The sequence below is a fragment of the Cynoglossus semilaevis genome, chromosome 5 (assembly GCF_000523025.1).
Source record: "Cynoglossus semilaevis isolate Cse_v1.0 chromosome 5, Cse_v1.0, whole genome shotgun sequence".
In the NCBI taxonomy this organism is placed as follows: Eukaryota; Metazoa; Chordata; class Actinopteri; order Pleuronectiformes; family Cynoglossidae; genus Cynoglossus; species Cynoglossus semilaevis.
The window spans coordinates 7,464,785-7,487,942 of record NC_024311.1 but is presented as its reverse complement, the minus strand read 5'-3'; the positions used below and the strand labels follow the sequence as shown (position 1 = coordinate 7,487,942).

At 41.9% G+C, this 23,158-nt stretch overlaps 4 protein-coding genes across 9 annotated transcripts in view; 1 reads left to right on the top strand and 3 right to left on the bottom strand.

Annotated features, from left to right (window-relative positions):
- Window positions 1–3,799, bottom strand: part of LOC103378885 (stereocilin) — an 18,940-nt gene extending 15,141 nt beyond the window's left edge. Inside the window, exons 1-4 of the mRNA XM_025055462.1 lie at window positions 3,377–3,799; window positions 2,161–3,288; window positions 844–868; window positions 198–756 (exon numbers count right to left, since the gene is read on the bottom strand). Of these exons, the coding sequence (XP_024911230.1) occupies window positions 198–756; window positions 844–868; window positions 2,161–3,288; window positions 3,377–3,449 (1,785 nt within the window). The 5' untranslated portion in view covers window positions 3,450–3,799. The remainder of the gene's footprint in view (window positions 1–197; window positions 757–843; window positions 869–2,160; window positions 3,289–3,376) is intronic.
- Window positions 3,800–5,811: 2,012 nt separating this feature from the next.
- On the bottom strand, window positions 5,812–13,688 carry LOC107988599 (transcription factor E2F5-like). Of its 6 annotated transcripts, none has more exons than XM_017032605.2 (10): window positions 13,615–13,688; window positions 8,339–8,465; window positions 7,987–8,096; window positions 7,735–7,884; window positions 7,470–7,513; window positions 7,190–7,254; window positions 6,817–7,087; window positions 6,261–6,308; window positions 6,063–6,107; window positions 5,812–5,982 (listed from the first exon to the last, which is right to left on the bottom strand). In XM_017032605.2, the coding sequence occupies exons 2-10, from the start codon at window positions 8,462–8,464 to the stop codon at window positions 5,885–5,887; spliced, it is 957 nt and encodes a 318-aa protein (XP_016888094.1). In that variant the 5' UTR covers window position 8,465; window positions 13,615–13,688; the 3' UTR covers window positions 5,812–5,884. The 6 variants fall into 6 exon arrangements, with proteins under 6 accessions (XP_016888094.1, XP_016888093.1, XP_016888091.1 ...); XM_017032604.2 differs by lacking the exon at window positions 13,615–13,688 and adding an exon at window positions 9,493–9,580; XM_017032602.2 differs by lacking the exon at window positions 13,615–13,688 and adding an exon at window positions 9,061–9,458.
- Window positions 9,552–13,333, top strand: LOC103378882 (lysosomal protective protein). Its single transcript, XM_008310242.3, has 11 exons — window positions 9,552–9,838; window positions 9,962–10,073; window positions 10,161–10,298; window positions 10,594–10,752; window positions 10,828–10,919; window positions 11,558–11,642; window positions 11,725–11,877; window positions 12,001–12,146; window positions 12,221–12,383; window positions 12,828–12,917; window positions 13,009–13,333. Exons 1-11 carry the CDS (start codon window positions 9,660–9,662, stop codon window positions 13,090–13,092), a joined length of 1,401 nt encoding a protein of 466 aa, XP_008308464.1. The 5' UTR covers window positions 9,552–9,659; the 3' UTR covers window positions 13,093–13,333.
- A 154-nt stretch (window positions 13,689–13,842) lies between the features above and the next one.
- Window positions 13,843–22,873, bottom strand: slc38a7 (solute carrier family 38 member 7). Its single transcript, XM_017032601.2, has 12 exons — window positions 22,729–22,873; window positions 21,121–21,541; window positions 20,463–20,516; window positions 18,972–19,116; window positions 17,982–18,117; window positions 17,777–17,875; window positions 17,254–17,311; window positions 16,766–16,880; window positions 16,459–16,606; window positions 16,138–16,337; window positions 16,000–16,051; window positions 13,843–15,692 (listed from the first exon to the last, which is right to left on the bottom strand). Exons 2-12 carry the CDS (start codon window positions 21,373–21,375, stop codon window positions 15,590–15,592), a joined length of 1,365 nt encoding a protein of 454 aa, XP_016888090.1. The 5' UTR covers window positions 21,376–21,541; window positions 22,729–22,873; the 3' UTR covers window positions 13,843–15,589.
- Between the last annotated feature and the right edge of the window lie 285 nt (window positions 22,874–23,158).

The window sequence follows — 23,158 nt, the reverse complement described above, 5'->3', positions numbered from 1 at the left end:
AAGAAGAAGAAGAAGAAGAAGAAGAAGAATATCAAAATTATTTTAGTCAAACAAATTTACATTTAGACTGATTTAGATTGATTCTACCACCATGCCACTAATAATCTATTAGCAACAGTAATCCGTTACCAGCAGTAATCTGTAATCAACAGTAATCCATTACCAAAAGTAATCCATTACAGACAGTAATCCATTACCTGCTGTGCTTTCTGCAGCCAGAAGGAGGAGTTGGCACAAACCGTGTTGTTAAATTCATGTGCAAAGAATTCACTGCAGACGTGGAGCCACAGGAAGTCGTCCTCCGCTGCTGACAGGTACCAGGCTGCGTCAGAGCAGGTGGCGTGCAGGTCGAGTCCCATCTGTCCCCCCGCAGGACGGACCGACTGGTTCTCCCCTTCAAAGAGTTTGCAGTAGAGGAAGACGGTGAAGTTGGACACACCTGTCAGGCCTGGGATGGATTCGTTACATGCTGCTTCCAGGATTTCTGACGTGGTGAAGAAGTCCAGGTCCTTGACCTGGTTCTGGTCCGCTCTCTCCATCTGTGGCAGAGAGAAGTGAGGCAGGAGGAGACGATTCTGTTTGGACCTTGTTGGTGAAGGATGGGCCGCCCTTGAAGATGCCTTGGCCTTTGTTCGCTGCGACCCCTGCTGGTGTCCCTCAGTGGACGGGCAGGACAGGAATGGTAAGGAGTTTGGGAGACCCTGAGTGCTAATCCCTAAGGCCTGAGTGTTCCATGTCAGGTTGTGTCTTATCCCCCTACATGTGCACGGACAGATGGGACAAATGTGAGTATTTTCATGATCAATTCACTGTGGGACAGGGCTAATCTGGTAGTCTGCTCACCATAGGATAAGCCTCCTCAGGTCGCCTTCAAGGAGACAAAACAAACAGGACAATAAATCAATCAGGATAATTCATTTGTCAAATTAATCAAATACAAATGAACACAATTTAACTCATGGGCAGAACGCTACTGTAGATCCAACACGTCCACCGTCCATTCACTGACTGTTGCTTTAATATACCGCTGACACACATGTCGTTATTTACACAGGCTGTAGGAAAGTATTTCGGTTTCACAGAATCTCCTGGATCTTAACATCCCATCATCAACTCCCAGCATGTGTTTGTTGAGGCATCAACCTCTGGTCAGCGGCCCTGGCGTGTGTCAGAGCGGCCTGACTGTAGACTGATTAGTATTGTTGAGGACAACGACCTGACTGAAGTTTAGAAAGAACCACGTTCTACCAGACACCGTCCAGATGAACAGTCATGACTGAAATACATCAACTCTGTGAAGAGACATTTTCACTCAGACTGCTGGACACTTTTATGGACATTTGTCCAACTTAATAATCCCATCATCTGAAAGTCACAACTAAGAACGGTTGGGAAACACTGACCTCTACCTGCTGTTGTTGGTTTTTCAGTTCCAGCTATATTTAGTTAAAAAGGGATTTTTTCCATATACAGGAATGTTGATTAATCTTGATTAATTCCACAGCTGCTCTGTGATTAATAAGATTGAAACATTTCCTTTCCTGAAACTGAAAATCAAAGTGAACTGCAGCTCCTGCAGCTCACCACCGGGTGACTGAGCCAACAATGACCGTGATATAGTGTTACTGGCATCACTGAGCGGATAAAGAAGTCAGCCGAGCTAATGACAGCAGTTTTCAATCACCATGGAGGACTATTAAGATTTTAAAGCAGTGTGAGTCACTGTCACTCCGTCCCAGGGGTGAAACCAGGGTCAGACTGGAGGACGGACTGGACTGAATAATAAGCTGAAGGATAAAACTAGACAAAAATAACGTTTTTGTATTCTATTATTGAATTAAAGTCACAGCTATGCAGCACATTTGCTTAAACATACTGTCTCAAAGTTCGTAATGTACTGTGATGTAAAGTTATTTTGATTTTATAAAGCTAATAAGATAAGAGCAAAGACAATATAGCTAACATTAGCTACAACAGTCCTGATACAGACACCAGAGCTAACGTTAGCTACAACAGTCCTGGTACAGACACCAGAGCTAACGTTTGAAAAGTTCTTGAAAAGTGCCATGAAAGTGTTCAAATGCTGAATATAATACCTGTAACTAATCTGTGAATGTAGTTGACCAATGAAAATCCATCTGACACAACATTGAAACTCACCCTCTGAGCATCGGCCCTGACCACTGGACTGTGGTACATCCACCAGGCTGCTGACATCATCAAGCATCGCCATGGTAACTTGCGAAACTTTCTGTCTAAGGTTACTGTACACAGAGCTCCCAACCCTGTGCAGGAGGCCCCTCCGTAGTCCATCCAAACTCTGCACCAGGGCCATGTTTCTCTGGGCCACGTAGCCGCCACGCTCTCCTCCCACTCCTGACCGAGATAACGCGTCCAACAGTAGATTTTGCACAAAGTCCGGATCATCTGTAGATTCCACTCCCTCTTCCAAAGACGTGTTCTTTATCCCATCCTGCCTCATGGCCTCAGGCAGCATACTGAAGGGCTTCACACGTCCAAACGCACCGGAGTCCTTACTGTGAGCAGCTCCTTGTCCTACAGGGTGCACGCTAACCACGGGCTTCCAGTTGCGTGATTCTACCAACCGCAGCAGCTGCTGGAGCCAGCTAACGTTGAAGGTACAGTCGCTTTGGCCCTTCAGGGCACAAATGAAGCCCTGCAGACCAGCACTGGCCTGGCCGTAGGTCCCACTCACCAAGGCTTGAAGTCCAGCCTCCAGCACGGCGCTCACAGTTCTCCAGTTCTGAGACAACAGAGTCATGAGGGGTCTGTGAGGCTGACGTTCAGACAACGTGATCAGACTCTGGAGCAGCCCCAGCAGCCAGTCCCAGTGAGGGCTCCCCCTGAGGGACAGGAACCAGTCCTGTACTTTGAGGCTTGGCCGGGGAGGTACCCGGCCGTTCCACTGGTTCGCTGCGCCGTTCCCCTTTGGCTGGAGAAGGAACTGCAGCACCTTCTCCCACAGCTGCTCCTCATCCGGCTCGGTTGGCGCCTCCTCCAGCTCCGCTCCCATCTCTTGGAGATAAAGTGAGATGTTGTAGAGAAAGCCCGAGAGTCTGTGTCTGTCGATTGGCTTGTTCAGTGAAGGGAGGCTGGTGCTGGGGAACAGACCCAACGACTTCAGACTCCCCATGATATTCCTCACCCACGGGTGCACTAACTGATCCCGACTTGTTTCTTCAGGATCCTTTTGAGGAGCGTCTCCTTTGCTCCATTTTGACAGGATTTCCTTCAGAAAGGCATTTCTTTGGTCTCGATTCCCACTTTCTGAAAGATCACGACGGAGATGAAGACGTTTGTTGGAACATGTCGACAGACTTAGAAGATTCTTGTTAAGCTCTGGTGTGACACTCACCTGTTTTCTCGGGGCATCCAGGTCCCAGTAAAACAGCACAAACAATTAAGGTTGTGAAAGTGAAGGTGGCCATGTCCGGCCTGTTCTCCAGCCTCTTCACACACAGCCGCGTCACATATCTTTACAACCTGCTGAGGAGAAAGGAAGAGAAGTGGGACGTGTTGTTGTTGTCTTCCTTCTTTAAGTGATGGAATGGACCGGGGGAGTAAAGTGTCGTGGAGGAGCGAGCCTATTAAATCTTAATGACTGGTGGCATCATCATCTTACAACTTTCACTGAATGATTACTAAACAAGTGTTGGAGAAGTAGTTAACTCACAAAACCTCCACGGTTTCACTGTTAAAGTCTAAAAATAAAAGCATGAGATTTCACAGAATTTTCATTTAAAGTCTTTAAAATTTGCATTAAATATAAAAAAGTATTATTCCCCAACATCTAATTGTGTAGATAATACATCAGTAAGCAGAAAGTCAGCAATAAAAGCACAAACATAAACATACTGGAGCTATAAAAGCAGAAAGTCAGCAATAAAAGCACAAGCATAAACTAAACACACTAGAGCTATAACTGTTTCCATAGATGATGTTTTTCTGATGTAGTTACAGTGTGCTTCAACAGGGGGCAGCATCAGCATCACTTTTATCACCGTGCTTCAACAGGGGGCAGCATCAGCATTTTATCACAATTCAAAAATTATTGGTGGTTGCCAGAACATCTGAATTCATCATGATCATGGAAAACAAAAGTTGCAAAAGTTTCAAAACAGACCACAAAAAATCTTTTTAATTGAAATTAATTTAATGTAATGTACCAGATTAGGTGACAATGAAAACCATTCAATTTAGTGTGAATACTAATAACCTAATCTTGTACGTCTCAGGACTGTGGAAAAGTCAGTCAAAATTAAATTTAAAAAAAAAATCTGTTGATAAACACTTCAATACCTCAGTGACAGAGTTTTTAGGTCAAGAAAACTTTTGAACAACTCACCGACAGCTATAACGCAGTGATGTCCTTGATCTGTACGTCAGGAGAATATTCCAGCATCTCGGTGTCATTACACTCCCCTCACTCCAAACTGATGTCTGTGAGTAACCTCTGTTTCACCATCACTCTCTGTCCTTCCTCACCCCTCCCACCTCACCTTTCTCTGTCCCACTGCTCTTTTACAACAACAATTTCTCTGCTCCGTGTGGGGTTCAGATAGTAGCCCGGCTTCATGTCTCCACGGTTTTCTGTCTACACAAAAACAAAAACTTTAATTTTAATGATTTAATGTCTTTACAGTTTTTATAAAACATAAAAACTAGACCCAAACAACTAGTCTAGTTTATTGCTAAGTCACATTTTTGGTACATTTTGTATTTTGTTTATTATATATTTACGTAAACGCAGCATAAACTATGCTAGCGTTTATGCTATGCTGATGTTCTACTGTGAGGAGAGTATAACGTAAACATATACAGTGTATAATCCCTCAAATAAATCCATCGTTCACCTGCTAAGATTTAAGTGTTCAATAATTCACTGGTGTTTGTGGTCATTGTCATCGTGTTTGGGCTACAGGAAGGTCAGCGTCCCTGAAACAAGGTGAAAATCTGGATCATGTGAATCACATCCACGACATCCCGGCCGTTCTCTGACTCGGCTCTGTCTCCCGCCTATTAATCCTCCATTGAGCCGTCTCTCAGCTGGGACTCATGTGACTCTGGTTTTGTTGTGGGTGTAGTCTTACTGAGGAGGTCTGGCCCCAGGACTGTGCAGGCTGTCACTGCCTCGACACATTCATCAGTGACGGGGGGGTGAGGGTGGGGGGGGCAGCATCAATTGAACTCTATGCAAGGGCACAGCAGCGGTGCCTCCAGAGTCAGACCACTGTCTGTGGGCTGTGAAACCCAAGAGGGTTGAGTGAAAGGACCTCCCCCCTCCTCCCCCCGTCGGCCTTGGCTGTATGAAACCCAGGCCTGCGCAGGGACAATAACTTCCTCCTGTATTATTGATACCACAGGGAACAGTGATCACTCAGTGCAGCGGGGCTCGATTCACCACTGGAATATTCAGCAAGAAACTGGATCCAAACCTTATGTTCCTTCTCACTCTGCTGAAAACAGAGTCACGGCAGTGGAGAAATCGGCTGATAAAGGCTGTGGTGCTGACTGGAACGCTTAGTGTGGATTCAGAAAGGTCTCTATGTTAGAACAGAGGACAGTGAAAATGAAAACGACCCAATACCAGAGTTAAAACCAGATCTCTCCAGAAGTGTTTGATTCAAACCCACAGACCATGTAGAAGAAGTGGAACAATGGGTTGGAGTGTCTCCTCCAGTCTCCTCCCTGAGACTGAAACATGGAGCATTAGGTGAATGAACCGCCCGTGGGTGTGAATGGGAGTGTGAATACTTGTCTGTGTGAATGAAGTCACTTAGTCCCTTCATCTCCACTTGTCTGTCTTTATTAAAAATAAACAGCTTTAAAATGGTCGTTCAAAGTCCAACACCAGGGCGAGCGGTCAGTCAATGACGTCACGGGAGACTTCACCGTCCTCCAGGGTCTGACCACAGTCACCTCCAGACTGAGCCACAGGAACATGGAGGAGGGAGGAGAAGCCTGAGGAGGACAGACATTCACAGGTGAAGCACCAGTGGACTGGACGAGGACAGAAGACCAAACACCTCCAGTGGACTCACCTCTAGAGGAGACGATCTTGGTGAGTATGTCTGCTCTGTTTATGTCTGCAGACACAGGAGAGAACACACACGATCAGGAGTGAGAGGACAGGGTGGAGACGAGGAAGGAAGGTCAAGTAAAGGAGAAGGAGAAGAAAAAAAAGGAGGTGAAATGGAAGAGGTGGAGGAGAAGATTTAACAACAGGAAGTCCACCCCACCTTCAGAAGGCTCCAGTCGGTTCCTCAGTTCCTTTGATAAACTTTGTACTGGAAAAGAGAAATTAAAGAAAGGAAATTATTGTAAATCTAGTCAAATGGTCATGTGACCTGTCCAGGGTTTACCGACGTGGCTCCCCAACAGCGCCTACCAGGAACAGGAAGTAAAATAAAAAATTATGAATATTTTCTTTCTATTCACACTAAAATGTTGAACACACAGTAACTTACATAACTCTGTGTATTTGTTACTTTAACCGAAGTATTTTTTTACCACTGAATAACTTCAAGGTTCACCCAGACATGAATGATACTTTAGTACCTGCTGTCTTTGCCTCTGGCGCCACCATGAGGTAGAGCCGAGTTATTGCAGAACTAAAAAAAACTAAATCAGCTTGTCCCTTCATCAGGGGGACATCATCTAGCCTGGAACCCATAACCCCTCTGGTACACAGAAGTTCAAATTAAAAATGCCACAAATTAAAATAAAACACACACAAAAAAAATCAAATTCTGTCAATAACAAATGTTCACAACTGTGAGAAATAAAAACACTCACATAGTGTTGAGTCCATTCTGTTGGACGGCGCATTAGTTACAGCTGCTTCACTCTGTCCTGACTGACTACAGTGTCCATTATCAGCAAGAGTTTGACTAGTTGTGGCGCCACCTTCTGAGGCTAACTTGGCTTCATGTAGCATTTCTTCAGGAGGCGGGAAATGCAGGACAACGGGGGCAGAGCGGTCGGGGGGTCTGTTGAGCAGCTGAACATCTATTGGTCCCCAGGAGCTTCTGATGTAAATCTGATACATCACAGGGCTGTCCATGCTCTACCACAAAGACAGACGACAACAGTGGAGGTCATGTGACCTGTACTGTACTTCATGTACTGTGAAGGCAGGTGAAGACTGTAGCACCAGATAAAGACTCACAGCTTTGGGAATTGGAACATCTACAGATGTACCAGACGGCGCGCGGACCACCAGGTGTGTGTGACCTGAGGAGACGTAAACTGAACTGAAGGTTAAAGGTCAAACATTTACCTGAGCCTCACAGAAAACATTTATAAGCATGTGTATGTGTTGTTAAAATATAATATAATATATATATACATATATATAAACTGTATGTATATATATATATATACACACACAGACTGTCCTGTTCTGACAAAAGTATGTATGTATATGTATGTATATGTATTGTACATACCATTATAGCAGTTGCAGATATCTTCATGGTTCAAATAGGTCAGAGTTTACATGAGTGAAGGTTCAACTTGTAATAGAGGGGAAAAAAACCTAGATAACACAGTAGGTGATAAAACTGCAGCAGCAGCAGCCACTTCCACTTCATTCTCTTCATTTTGTGCAGCTGCTCCATCAGTCCTGTATTGAACTAAACTAAATGAAAATATAACTGTGGAAAACTCATGCCCACAATGCCTCGATGGACGAAACGTGAATCAAAAGGATATTTGTTGCAGTTGTCCTTCGTCTCCTGGATGCTCTGCTCCACCCACAGTATCTGCTGGTCCAACATGAGCTCCATCTGCTCCAAGTTCTCCAGCTCAGACTTCAACTGTTCCACTCTGGTGCCTGACACCTTAGCTTCCGACACGTCACCACTTATTTAGAAAAAAAAACCCATCGTGTTATTTTTGTCAGAGGTTTGGATCCAGACAGTGAGAGAAGCGTGAAAACAACACAACTCGAAGGGAAAGACTTACATCCACTTCACATGACTTTTGGATACTTTTACAATCAAACCGGCGCCGTCCAACACGTTGGTGATGTCGTAGATTCTTCGTTTCTGATCCACAGCCAGGGTACTGGCGGCCTAAACAACGTGAAACACTTTATTTTGACATCATGAATTTCCAAAATTTCACTGATCTGTGAGTCAATGACACTGAAAAAATAATTAAAACAATTGATGACAAATAAACCCTTGAATCTTGACCTGGAAGTCTTCGAATACTACAAGTATTTTAGTAGTATTTGTTCTCAGTATTCTCTCACTGAGAATGAGCTCTGTTTGTACATAAATCCTAATGTTTTTGTTCGTCCACCTCCGTCTACCTGGTTAAGGTCGAGCACTCCTTCCTCGGATTCTTGAATCAACTCGACAAATCTACGGGTCAGCAAATGAAGGCTCTTCCCTTTCCTGCACTTCTGTTGATGGTATGAGTTACATCCAAGGTCCATGCTGCGATGAGACACAAACAGAACTGAACTTTTTAGAAAGCTGTTGAAAGAGTTAATAGATTTATGTTCAACTCAATAAAGATGTTTAAAAATGGATATGTGACTTCAATAACTAAGCATACTTAGCATTCTAAATTTACACATCTATTAGAAACCACTTTTTATTTACAGTTTGAGTTTTCTGTCCACCTTGAACTGTTGTTGAAATAGCTCTAACTGTACAGTTTAAAGATTAGTTCCTAACCCAGTTACTCCATGCACCACGCTCAAAAATACCATCAGTTTGACCAACAGTGAAACCAACAGATGCTAATGGTCTTAGCAAAACTTGCATCATTTTCAGTGGGTTAAATTATCTACCTTTTGCTTAAACTACCTAGATTACCTTGTGGTTAGCTCGACCTGAACCACCACAACTGAATCAACAAACTTTGTCTTAAATGTAGTTTGCTATAGACTAATAAAGCTGTAAGTTACACCACTTACACGCAGACTATTGAAAATAGACAACAACTATTTTGTCAACGACTGAATTGTAATTAAAGTTTTAGGAATTACAGCGTATTAACAAAATAAAATGTTATCGCTTAAATTACCTCATAGTTTAACTAAAATTATGATTTTTCATACAGGCAAACTTGACACACAACTACTTCAGACGTTCAAATGTCCCGTTGACCTTGTTATTTGCACCAACCGCTGCTCAGAGTTGCTGTTCGCGCTGCTTTCTCGGTATGAATTAAATCGTGAATCAAATTCATTCAAAAATGTAACGAAAATCCGAGGTTTAATCTGGACGAGTAGCCGGTGTTTACAAAGTCATTCCAATTTCTTGAGTTCGTATCTCCCTCCCACTTTATTTCCGGTAGTCGTAAATACGTCCCTTTCAAATTAAAAGACAAAGTGTCGTAAATGAAATGCAAGTAAAGATAGGGGATAGCTAACCGTACATACATACAATAACTTGAGTCAAAATAAAAAAGGCATATGTATTTATGCATTAAAATGTATAGAACCTAAATGTTCACCAAATTTATTCGCCGCTGCTACTGGACACGTGATCTGCAGTAACAGTCATGTGACGCACCAGCTCGCTTCCTTCTGCTCACACACAGGACAGTTGTGTGGAGAACTGACGCACTCTTGTTTCTGTCTTCTTACGTTTTATTGTGATTTTGTTTTTGACTGTTCGGCCATGTTCTTAGGTAAATTGGTGCTGTGTGTTTTCGCAGTGTGGCAGTTGCAGCTGTCCGTTTGCCGGGCTGATTATGCCCCTGATAGGGTCACACACTTGCCCGGTATGGGGTTCACACCAAACTATAAGCAGTGGTCTGGATACCTAAAGGCTGGACCTGGGAAGTTCTTCCATTACTGGTAAGAGAAGTGTGTTTGAACGATATTTTAGATTTTAAAATGTCTGATATATTCTGGTACCTTTAATTAATTTGGTTTTGGTTGTTACGGAGCAATTAAACAAAAACTTTCTGATCCCCTCAGGTTTGTAACATCTCAGAGAGACCCAGACAAGGATCCTCTGGTGCTCTGGCTGAACGGAGGCCCAGGCTGCAGCTCCCTGGATGGTTTCCTGTCAGAAAACGGACCATTTCATGTAAGCACAGTCACTGTGTATACAGTGTATACCACCTGAGGTACTATAGATATCATACAAGCAATCAATGTTGCCTTGACTTTTCAGGTGAATGACAATGGAGCTACGTTGTACCAGAACCCATTCAGCTGGAACAAGATTGCTAACGTGCTGTATCTGGAATCTCCTGCAGGAGTGGGATATTCCTACTCCGATGATGGCAACTACACAACCAACGATAATCTGGTGAGTTGATGATTCTCAACTGTTTAATCAAATACTACAAGGATTTCCCCTTTTTACTAACTGTACCCTTTAGGTACATGAGGTGGTGGGGGTGGGGATCGTAGGGAGACTGCAGAAACATTGCCTGTTGTGGTCCAGAGGTACAACTAGAAACAGATGCTAAGTAGCAACAGAGATTGTTCTTGTTACTGAAGTCCAACTGTGTTGCTTAATGTTGGTCAGATATCTACAGACTAAATAGTACTTGACGGACAGCTCAAGTTAGAAATGTTTGCTTCATATGTTTGTCTTTCAGGTAGCCAATAATAACTACAATGCCCTGCAGAGTTTTTTCTCAAAGTTTCCCAACATGACTCAAAACGAACTCTTCATCTTTGGAGAAAGCTACGGTGGAATCTACGCACCGATGCTGAGCTTGCTTGTTGCCACCGGACCTGTCAAAATGAACTTAAAGGTTAAACAAATTCTTGCAAACCTTTTGTAGAGCCAACGGTTTGAACAACGGTTTGTTGATGTTTTTTGTTTACAGGGCTTTGCTGTGGGAAACGGTATCACCAGTTTTGCTTACAATGACCAGTCGGTGATCTACTTTGGATACTACCACGGCCTCTTTGGAGAAGAGTGAGCCACGCTTTGAATCCTGTTTAACTTTGTGACAATGTTAGCACTAGTGTCTGTACCAGGAAGGGTGTAGCTAACATTAGCTCATTAGCTATAACATTGTAGCTAATTTTAGCTCTGGTGTTTGTAACAGGACTGGTGTAGCTAACATTAGCCCTGGTCTCTTTAACAAGACTATTGTAGCTAACATTAGTTCAGTTGTCTGTGCTAACGGCAACATGTTCTACACTTAGGTGATACTGTAGATCTAACATTAGTTCAGTTGTCTGTGCTAATAGTACTGTAGACTTAAAGTACTACAAAAGGAAAACTCCACATACATCACAATTTGTAAACAATCACATCTGAGCTAGCATTACCGTACCTGGTAAACAACAAAAAAAAACTTACCAACTTGTCACGCCTTATCAGGCTTTTGTGCTAAAATCACTCAATGCATCATCAACAAACTTAAGGTACTTTACTGCCACCCTCTGGTTAGGAGTCCATGAACCATTGTGACTGGTGTGGTAAATGGTAAATAAAAACAAGACAAGTCTTTACTAAAGTGCAACGGGTCCAAAGGCTGTTTTGTAAAGATTAAATTGTTTGGTGCCCACTAGTGTTCATCGGAGTTTGTAATTTTTTTATTTTTGTAGGCTGTGGCGTGATCTGAACAGTCACTGCTGCCAACAGGGGGCCTGTGTCTTTTACAACTCCAGCTCAAAGACCTGTCAAAATATAGTAAATTGTTCAATTTTCTATACAGTCATAAAGAGATTTTTAGACCAAATTAATGTATGTACATTTTCCACTTCCTCTTCAGGTGTCCGAGGCCTTCCATTTTGTGTATGAAAGTGGTCTGAATGAATACTCCCTGTATTTGGATTGTGAGGGTGGTAACAGGTATCATCCAGCCTACAAGAGAGCCATGAGTCACCTGTTCAAAAACTACAGGAAAAATGAACACAGTCGCAAAGTGAGTGTTGATTTTTCTCTTTAATTTTCCGTTTGTTTTTTCTCCTCTAAAGGCCCCGTGACCAACTCTAGTTGGACATGGACACTGTCCGCTGCCTCTGCAGTAACCGTCTCCTTCCTGTAGTTCACAGGCAGAGTCAAGTCAACCATGTCACTGGGTGTAGTCCCTCCCTGTATAAACAGCACAGCACAGAGGAACTGGCTAAACCAACGTGAAGTGAGAAAAGCTCTGCACATCCCAGACACACTGCCACCATGGGACATCTGCAGGTATGGCACAGTTAAATTCACCAGTTACACAAATGCCTCCAACAGTCTGAGACATGAGTGATTCTGTATTGCAGTGACACAGTTGGTGACAACTACACCATCGTGTACCCAACAATGAGGGAAGCGTATCTGAAGCTCCTGTCTCTGGGTTTACGGGCCCTTGTCTACAACGGAGACACCGACATGGCCTGCAACTTCCTGGGAGACCAGTGGTTTGTGGAGAACCTTAACCAGGAGGTGGCGACCTTATTTTCTCAGTAGGACTAACAATGAAATGCAGCTGCGACCAGGAGGTGGCGACCTTATTTTCTCACTAACAATGAAATGCAGCTGCACAGATTTTGAGCCCTATTATTAGCTGTAGCCGCACTGAAACCAAACCTCAGGACTGAAACCACTGGGACAGACTTAACAACAAAGCTGCATTTTTCTGCTAAATGACTCCAAGTGACCTAAACCCAATGGCCCCACTAGATGGAGCCCAAGTGTCATCGGTAGTCTTAGTTTGAGAACCACAGTACTTAACACATGGCTTATTCCACTACTTTTAATCTGTGATACTTCACAGTATTGTGTACATTACTGTAATATTAGGTAACACAGCTGATCCTAACTAACACCTTAAAATGATTCAATAGAATAGTTCAGATTACCGTACCTTATTGTCATTTTTCTCCTTAGGCAACTACAAGGTACCAGCATTGGATCCATGAAGACCAGGTTGCAGGTTTCTACCAACAGTTTGGAAACATAACCTTCATGACTATAAAGGTATCATCAGTACATTTGTTTATTTATTTATTTAAGTCTGCCCGGTATTGGGTTCAGTCCTGACATTACTTAATAAACACTTGTTTTTCAGGGTGCAGGTCACATGGTTCCCCAATGGGCTCCTGGTCCAGCTTTTCACATGTTCCAGTCATTCATCACAAGCGGGTCATACTAAAGACATTTAGCTAACGCTGCTCTCTGCGCTGGATCAGCAATCAACTCCTGCTTCTAGGATGATTCTCAGGGAAATTAATTCAAAAAAGGAAAATAACTTAAAATGTTCATGTCGTCAGTATTAACGTAATTTTCTTTCAGTACTTTGTGTTTTCTGTATTGTTTCTGTAAAACTTTACTACAACTGTAAAGCAAAGCTACTTGACAAATAACTGTATAAAACCTTTATTTCTCTACTGTTAGCGCAGGTTCTGTTTTGTCCGACTAAACCCAAATACAGAAACAACCGAATTTCCTACGGGCAAACCCATCGCTAACAAACCACTAAATTACTGAGGGCTTCAAGTTCGATACATTGAAGCGCGCCACTAAATCAGCGGTAATTTCCTAATTGCTAACATGCGGCGTGCTAGCTCACCACCAAACACTGACAAACAGTAAAACACCGCTAACAAGTAAAGTCACCCCGTGTCCCCAATGGCGTCCTTTACCTCATATGTGGTGGTATGTGATGAGCACTCACCGTAGACGTTTTCCTGACTTCTGTAGAAAAAGTTTGTGAAGTTTTCTAGATTATGCAGTGAGCCAAGGCGTACTTGTGAAGTTTTCTAGATTATGCAGTGAGGCGTACTCAGCACCACCTACAGGCCAGGGCTCGAAAGCTAAATACTAAAAGCTCACAAAATAATTATAATTTAACAAGTTGAATGACTAAAATTTTGTAAATACAAACCCCAGATTGTAAACTGCATGATTTCAATAAGTCAAGTGTCTTTTATTGAGTTGTTTTTCAACGTATGAATTGACAACTGACATGCTTTGACATCTTGGGTGTTTCCCTAAAACATATCGGTTACAACCTGCCACTCTGTGATTACTGCGAGATGACAGTTACATACAGTTTTATATAAAGAGAGAAAATATTGACAAATGAGGAACGGAACTCCAGCACCTTTTCACAGAACCAAAGAAGGAACAAGAGCAAGAAGGAATTCATTAAAAAAAAAAAAAACCCTTCAGCCTCCAACAATACTTCCAAGTTCAAGGGTTAGTGTTTTGGAAGAAACCAATCCTTCCACAAACACACATGGAAAAGTGATTGAAAAAAAGTTTATGCTTAAGAATACTCAAACATGATTGGACGAAACATGAACCAGTTCCACAGATGATCTGTCTCACTGTGTACTTCATATTTGACTATAGCTTATATGTATTAAAAATCCCTTTGTCCCCTATCCTGTAAGTAAATATACTTATTGCAGATAATCCTGTCAACCGAAGACAAACGAAACGTTTCCACACAGGACCTCAACTTTGGCTAAAACTGACAGCAGAGAGAGCGTTTTATTAAACTGTAGTGTTTTGTTTAATTGTGCAGGTATTTACTATTCATTAGTTACACTTTCCTTGGCTTCGGTGAGCCCATCCTGCTGCAGTTATGTAAAGAAACACAATTCACCCCCGAACACAGTCAAATCAACACAGACTTTGGTCAGATTCAAAACTCATTGGTTAAAATGACAATCAATACAATTATAAACCATAAAACTCTCCACGTTCCTTCCTTCCCATCCTGTCGACATTCGTTCTCCCAGAAACCCCGGCCTATAAAAGTCAGTTCTTACTTCCTGACTGTGGAGAGATTGTTCATCTGAAACACTGTCCACACTTGGGTGTCGGCACAACGCCACTATGGCTGTTCTCTTCCACAAACATGATCAAGTAATAATAATATGCAAACGTAAGACCTGACAGTTCCAGGTTTAACTCTGAGTGACATCTAATGAGTACCAGAATTACGAAGTACCGACTAGTATGGTTGAAGAAGTGTCCAGCTGTAATGATTAAAAATGACAATTAAGTAGGAATGTCCGATATTGTCCTAGCACTTAATTTCTGATTCTGAAATCAACCAATACTGATATAGGCCTGATACAAACCACTCTATGAGTTGCTGGCACCAGCATTCTGCATACAATCCCCTGATTATTAAAATAGATTGATTAATTGAGCTGCAATGCTGCCATCTAGTGACACTTCATACACAGCTATTTTTCCCCAAACCTTTTTTTAGCCTTTCTTTAACCAGAAATCAGTAACGAGAAACATGAACGAGATTCATCAGAGGAATAATCCACAGTACAGTTGATCATCAGAGGTGGACATCAACGACACAATCTCAAAAAAGTACAAAACAAAAAGAATATTTTCATTTAAAACATTACGCTGTAAATAAATTCCTGATTTACTGAAGGATAAAAATGTGCAATTTAAAACAAATAAAAACAATAAAAGGCAACATGTCTGGAGTCACTGAACAAAGTGAAGAGATTCCAGGAAGTTGCAGTCACACCAGCGTGGACGTAAACATGCCGGACGTTGGATTTCCATCTCCATTTTTTTTAATTCTTTAAATTAAGAGACATGAGCGGCGTCTCCACCGTGTCTGTGTCCAAAGGTTCATAACAGCAGCACATGGCAGAGCGGCTCTGTTCACATTAGCTCACAATGTCCTGATAGATGGAGTTGGTGGTGGTTAAACCGAAGATAAAAGCACCGATTGTTACCATGGCGATGCCAAAGACTAACATTCCGTGCCAACTGGGTAAGAGAAAGCAGAAGAAATAGTGTGAGAGAAGCCGTGGTGGGTGGAGTGACCATGTATTGGGGTCATATAAATATATAAATAGATCTAAAATATAATAATATACTGTATATACACATACACATATACATGCATTTATACATACAGATAAATAAATACATTTATACACACAGGACATACATATACATACATACACACACATACATACATATATATTGTGTATATATATACATACATGTGTATATATATATATACAATCAAACAGTAACAGCTGGGGCTCATCAGAACACTGGGGGGTCTCACCTGAGAGATCTGTTGTCGGTCTCTGAAAGTTTTGCTTGCATCAGACACAAACCTGTGAAGTTAAAAAAAATAACAAAAATAAAACACTGAGCTGTGACAGAGAGACCTCTAGTGGCTGACCACAAAGTTCCAGTTCACCTGGGAAGATGAAGATGAAACAGGCGGCCAGTCCTCCAATCAGGGAGATGACACGTCCGATGTCTGGGATGAAGAGGGCCAGGACCAGGGTGACGACGAACCAGATCAGGGTCTGCAGAATTCTCCTGCTCCTCTCACGGCGCACACACACCTCCACCTGCTCGCCCTGGAAACGCAGCCACAGTCCCTCGATAACCGCCCTAGGATGACAGGAAGAGGAGACGCAGGAATGAGGAGGTGGATTTAAGAAAATCTGTTGAGAGTTCCAGAAAGTTCCTGGAGTCTGAAAAGAAAGACAGAGACAGTTTTCATCATCGTCACCTGCCACAGAAGTGTAGGATGGGGTAGGAGGTGACGACACAGATGACGATAAAAGCCCTGGCAATGGCTACAGCGATGTCATTGGGAGGATATGACATCAGCACATCCTGATTGACATTGGAGCCAAAGGTCAGGAAGCCACAGATGCCTGAGATGAGAATCAAAAGGACAGGAATTCAGATGATCAGAATCAGAAGGACAGCCAATCAACAACAACACAGTGTGTTATCAAACACAGTGTTTTAATGTGTGTGTGATAGGTTATCAGTCACACACACACACACACACACACAGACACAGACAGGACCTGTTCCTGTGTAAACGAAGAGGCAGATGATCATGCTGAAGGTGACCACCACGCCCCACGGTTTGATCTCCTTCCTCCTCATGCTGTTGAACACAGGAACACAGCTGACATGACACTGCAAACACAGATAAGACAAAACGCCGACTCATCACTCTGTCACTGGAGGAACAATGTGTCTGTGATGATCAGAGTCGACTGTGGTCATCGTTCAGTGTCTCCCTCCCCCTTAACCACACAACAACCAATGACAGACCTTGAGTTCTGCATGAAAACAATTAAAAACGTAATAATATTTTAAAAAATGATTTTTTTTAAGCAAATTTTCTTTTCCCTTTTTTGTTTGTTTTTTTCCAGACAAATTATTGTTTATTAATTGATGCATTTGGTTTAGGGCTCACAGCATAGTTCCTACCAGGAGATGGCGCCCAAATTGACTACATGTGCGGCCTGATCTGAAGTTGGTAAAAATAAAAGAAGAAGAAAAATACCTGGAAGCCAAAGCATATGGTGGGCATGGCGTTGAAGACCGCCGTCCAGGAGGCAGAACTAGGACAAAGTGACAGTAACGTTAGAGTCTGAGTCTCAACAGCTGTGATTCAAAACAAACACATTCTTCGTCCTCCTTCCTTATGTTTAGAACTCCCTCACAACACACTACGTCACATGACCTCTCAGAGTTGTTAAATATACAGTGGTGTTAAGCAGAATATTTTCTACGAGCTACTACAGTGACCCGGAGTAAAGAACGCAGTGACGTTATGATGTTGATGTCGTCCAGTCAAAACCCAGGCATTGCGTTATCACATTTTTCTTTATCCAATCAAAAACCGACAATGAATCTTACAGATATTACATAATTATGCTAATACCGGGCCGGTCGGCCGATATTATTAGACATCTCTAGTTTATTTGCATCGGTGACGAACAGAGAAATAATCATCAGCAGCGTTTATCTGGACAAGGATGTGACGCCAATTTTAAAAACCTCATAAACAAAGGTTGGTGTCTCACCTGGTGGGGACGAACCCTGGGGTCACCTCTTTGTCCGGCCAGATGTATTTTATGATGATCACCACTGTCACGTACCATGTTCCCATCACACTCAGTGCACTGGGAAAAAAAGAACAGCAGAAATTTAACTGACGATTATATTTTATGTTTTCTCCAACTTGATCAAACGAATAACGATTAGCCGAGACTGGACCCGCGTTCGTACCTTGCATATTTCTGAAAGCCGATCTCCTTAGGAAACGACAGAGGCAGAATAATCAGGATCGCAGTAACAACGATGGTAAACTTGCGGTCCGTGTACCAGATTGTGCCGTCTGTGGGGTGTGTCACGACCGCGATCACTGCAATACACAAAATGAACACATGGAGACCACGAAAAAGGGAAACAACTAGGGATGTCCGTTTATATCAGTCGGCCAATATTATCATAATTATGTTATACCAGTAAGACTGTTATTGGTTGTTCCTCCGGTTATGACAATCTGACAACACCAAATATGCTGGAATCACATGTAGGGTCCTGAGACGTTTACCTCAGTTTTGGGGGCAAACGGCTGAATATATCGGTATCAGAATGTTTGGACAATATCGGCAAATTGTATATCGGCAAAAAGTTAATATGGGACATCCCTAGAAAAAACTCAGAAGAAAAAAACTCAAGACAGGAAGACAAACAGAGAGTGAACGTTAGAAGAAGAAAGATGGGCGTGAATCAAATCTTTTGTGCTGATGTATAAATACAGGAAGTGGTTCACTGAGGTCACGTGATGTCCATTTGTGGAAGATTAAAGGTCAGTGAGTCTACTCCATGGCACAGATGGAGTAGAGATTCCTACACTGTCAGCATGTTAGAAGCCCATCACATGACTGACACGTTCTCTGAGTGGAGTCTTCACTGCTCTTTGTCCTCGTCGCTGATGTCACTGCACTCCAGTTAAAAGCTAATCACTGCAACTGCAGCCTCACAGCAGCTCAAATGACAGGAGTGGAATTTAAAACCATCTCTGCTGTGTCACCAGACTGAACACCCACACGACATCGTCGGCCATCATCCAAATAATCGGCTGCCAAAGATGGCCGATCGAGTGCGTGATCAGTGCAACTCCACGTGTGTATGTGTGGATCTCGGCCCACCAAAACCAAACGTTAGCACCTAGCTGTGGAATATTTGTGGCCTCAGAGTGATTGTACTCACAGCGATCCAGCTGATCTCCAATGACAATAAAGAAAGCAATGCAGGTTCCAAAGGTGTAGACAGCAATGGCCACTTCACACAGGATTCCGGTCACTTTCCCACAGGTGGCTCGGACCACTTCCTGATAAGTGCTTTCATTACAGGCCTGAAAGAACAGAGAACAAAAAAAAAAAAAACAAGGTGAACGGACACAGCGATAAATTCACTGTAAATACATCCCTGTATATCGTTATCATTACAGGCCTGAAAGAACAGAGAACATATATAAAATACATATATACACACATTCATATATAGATATATGAAATACATATATATAAAATACATACGTATACATACATATATAGATACATATATAAAATACATATATACACACATTCATATATAGATATATGAAATACATATATATAAAATACATACGTACATATATAAAATATATATATACATAAATAATATATATATATATAGATACATGAATAAATATATAAAAACTTATATACTGTACATACATAAACATATATAGATATATATCAGCAGAAAATGTTTGATTTTGGATGACATCGTCCTACAGTCGGGCCGCCGCACCAGCTAACTGTCACTGTTAAGAAAGTCATTTGACAAGTTAATTAGTCAAAACCTGGACTTCTGTCCCGGCTCTTTAAGAGTTTGACATGTGGGTGTAAAAACTGTGTTGTTTTGCGTAACTCCATGTTCCACTGACACTTTAACACAGCTGGTCTTAAATAGTGCTGAACGACAGGTTTGTTTTTTGTGCAGCGACAGCAGCCTATTCTGCAAAATAAAAAAAAAAAGTGCTGAACGACAGGTTTGTTTTTTGTTTAAGTGCAGCGACAGCAGCATATTCTGCAAAATAAAAAAAAGACCAAGTGTTGTTTGGTTGCTGTAGTTTGAGGAGCCGAGAGTCTCGTTTGAATCTCAGCTCTGCGGTTACGACGGGAGGATAATTTTCAAAACTTCCCTGTTTTGACAGAAATGAAACCATAAAAATGTAGTGTTTTATTTCCAACAAATAAAACACTAAATACATTTGCAACTAACCTGGGGTTAACTCTGGACAACTATGCGAATAAGTACATTCAATTATTTTAATCAATTGAGTGTAGTTTGAGGGTTTTTGCTGAAATAATTTATCAACAAATCAATATTAAATTCAGGTCACTGTTGACGCCAAAGGTTTTTAGGCCATCCACGTGATTGGTTAACTAAGTAACCTTAGCTGTTGTTATTAAGTTAAGTCAAAGTCTGGACTATACATATAAACACTGTGTATCAGTTTACTGTAGATGGTCGGTTGGATTTCCATTAGTCAGCAGTGTGACACACACACACACACACACACACACTTCTGAGCCAAGACAGAACAGAGAACTGAGATACTTTGACAAACTCATCTTCAAATACCAACTTGGAAAAACGGAGGTAAAGTTCCAGGTTTACAGGGAGTGAGAGACGTAGTGAAGTCAGACTAACCTGGGAACAATAGCCCAGAATCACCAGCCCACTGATGATGAAGATCAGCATGAACTGAAAGACAAAACACAGAAAGGTTCACACTATATTTCAGTTGACCAAAAACACAAACTAAAAAGAAAAGTCTTGTCTTGAATCACTGTGTTCAGTAACAATTACAGGAAGTGATTGAAGAACCTGGGCTGTGACCCAGAACTGATATTATCGGCCGATATCAGCATAATATTGTAATATCTGTAAGAATCGTTATTGGTTTTTCCTCCAATAATGAAAACCCAATAACACAACGCCTGAGTTTCGCCAAATGATGTGTGCACAAAAATAGTTTTGGAAAAACGGATGTACATAAAAGTGCTTATTTAATTAATATCATACTCATTCAGTGGTTTGTACAGATCAATAAATAAATATTACAGGCCTACATCGGCATTGGTTGATATCGGAATCGGAAATTGAGTGTTTTAACAATATCGGCATATCAGATATCGGCAAAAAGTTAATATCCGACATCCCTAGTAATAATTATGACTCGGTATCAGGCCTCCAACATTGTTACTTTCCATGAGTTACAAGTATTGATACTGTATTTATTTAAGTCTTCCTTGACTTCCATGGACAGTCTGTGGACAGTCTGTGGACAGTCTGTCCATGTCCTCACCATCTGCAGCATCACTCCTGCAGTAACGCCTCCTGCCATACTGAAGGCTGCAGGGAAATTGAGCAGTCCTGCTCCCAATGCCGCATTGACTACGATGAAGACGGCGCTCGTTGACGAGACCCCCCCGGTCCTTTTCCTGTCCATGTCTCGGAGGTCTACAGAGTCCACACTGGGGCTCTGCAGGAGCCTGGCTCTTTCTCCAGAGTCACTGCTCCCGACTCCAGCCCAGTCCTCCACATTAGCGTTGATGGCCATGAGTCCACAGGCCGCGGCTCAGCCTGCGGGTCTGAGTTGAAGGGGAAGTTCTCCCGTAGGTGGCGCTGTGGTTTTAAATCCAGTGTCTTCAGCCCAGGGACAGTCAGAAGAGTTTGACTCTTTCCATTTAGTTTCAACCAATGTCTGTTTAAAGATGGTTCAGGGTCTGAAATGAAAGAAGATTTGATCAGTCAACTCAACCCATGTATTTAAATATATATTAAATGTTAAAACATTTAATCTGATTAATTAAAATGTTAATTTATAATAATTAACCATGAGTAATCTAGATAAGTCAATGTGACATTTTTTTGATGTTGGAAATGAAAGGTTAACAACAGCAGGTAGAGGTCAGTGTTTCTCAGATGTTTTTTATTTGTGAAAATTACAAATGATGGGATTATTAATCTAAACAAATATGTCTATAAAAATGTCCAACAGTCTCAGTCTTCCTAAAATAAGTCCAGTCGTTGTCCTCAACAATATTCATCAGTCTACAGTTCAGAACAATCCACCCGACTGTTGTGTTAGTCAGACTGTCAGTTGTAGACTGGCTGACTGTCCTTATCTCAGTCAGGCTGCTCTGACACAGCCGGGCCACTGACCAGAGGTTGAAACCTCAACACAAGTCGCGTTCACCAGAATATTCTACACCTTCTCATCGTGCCATTGAGCACGAGTCACCAGTGTTGGTCCGAACGCCGGTGAAAAACAGGTTTAAAAAACTGCTACAAAATTCACACACATTTAAGGTCAATGATGAGGAGCTCTGACGTCATCAGTACCATTCTGCTCTGTGGTGAAAAGTGCATTTGGCCCAGAGGTTCCCACGTAGTGACTCGTCGTTACAGAGAAGTTAACGATAATACTGTTTACTTCAACGGGGCTCAGTTATGAAATGTTATCACTTATTTTGGTGGAAGCAACGATACCTGACGATGTAGGAATGTAAAAAAAAAACCCATCTATACACGTGCACGCGCGCACGCACGCACACACACCTTTATCTAAAGCAGTTCACCAATGTCGTGAACGGAAGTGCTCTAATCACAGCCTGTCGTCCGTTCCTCCCCCAAGACACGTAAACAACTACCTTTAAGGGAACCTTAAATTCAATAAAAATGTAAGTTTAAATTTAACAAAAACTACACTGCTGTAAAAATAAATAAATAATTTCACGAACCAAAAACTGAGTGTACAGACGTCCTACAGTCACGAACATCAATTTCGGTTTGTAATCGTTAAATGTCGTTTCAATAAGGTTGCAAAATGCACTAGTTTACATTACAATTATCCCACAGATAATAATGTATAATAATAAAAGTGTAAGAACCATTAAAACACTCACTGTACCTTTGTTGTTTATCCTGCGGACACAGAATGACACACAGCCGTTCGTCACTTAGTAAAAAGCAGCAGAGGGGAGAACACGTGATGCGTTGTCACGTGACTAAAATTTACTTTGTGTTTCCGCTTACATGTATTCTGGGTAATATAGTTCTCCGCCCTTTTTCGTCGACAGGGCTTTGAAGAACTAGGACATTTAAGTAGTTTTCCATTTGGTAAACACAATTTAATGTTGAGTTCTAGAGACAAAATAATGACAAACGCTAAATGATTTGTTAAACGAACTTTAGTGAGTGTAGGAAAAAAACCCTACTGAAACAAAGTGTTAAATCATCCAGCTATTGATAGTAAAAAACAAACTGCTGCGAGTGAGTTCAAAGATAATGATAATGTAATCACCAGGACAGCACAACGACTTCAGGGGAGACTCAAATTG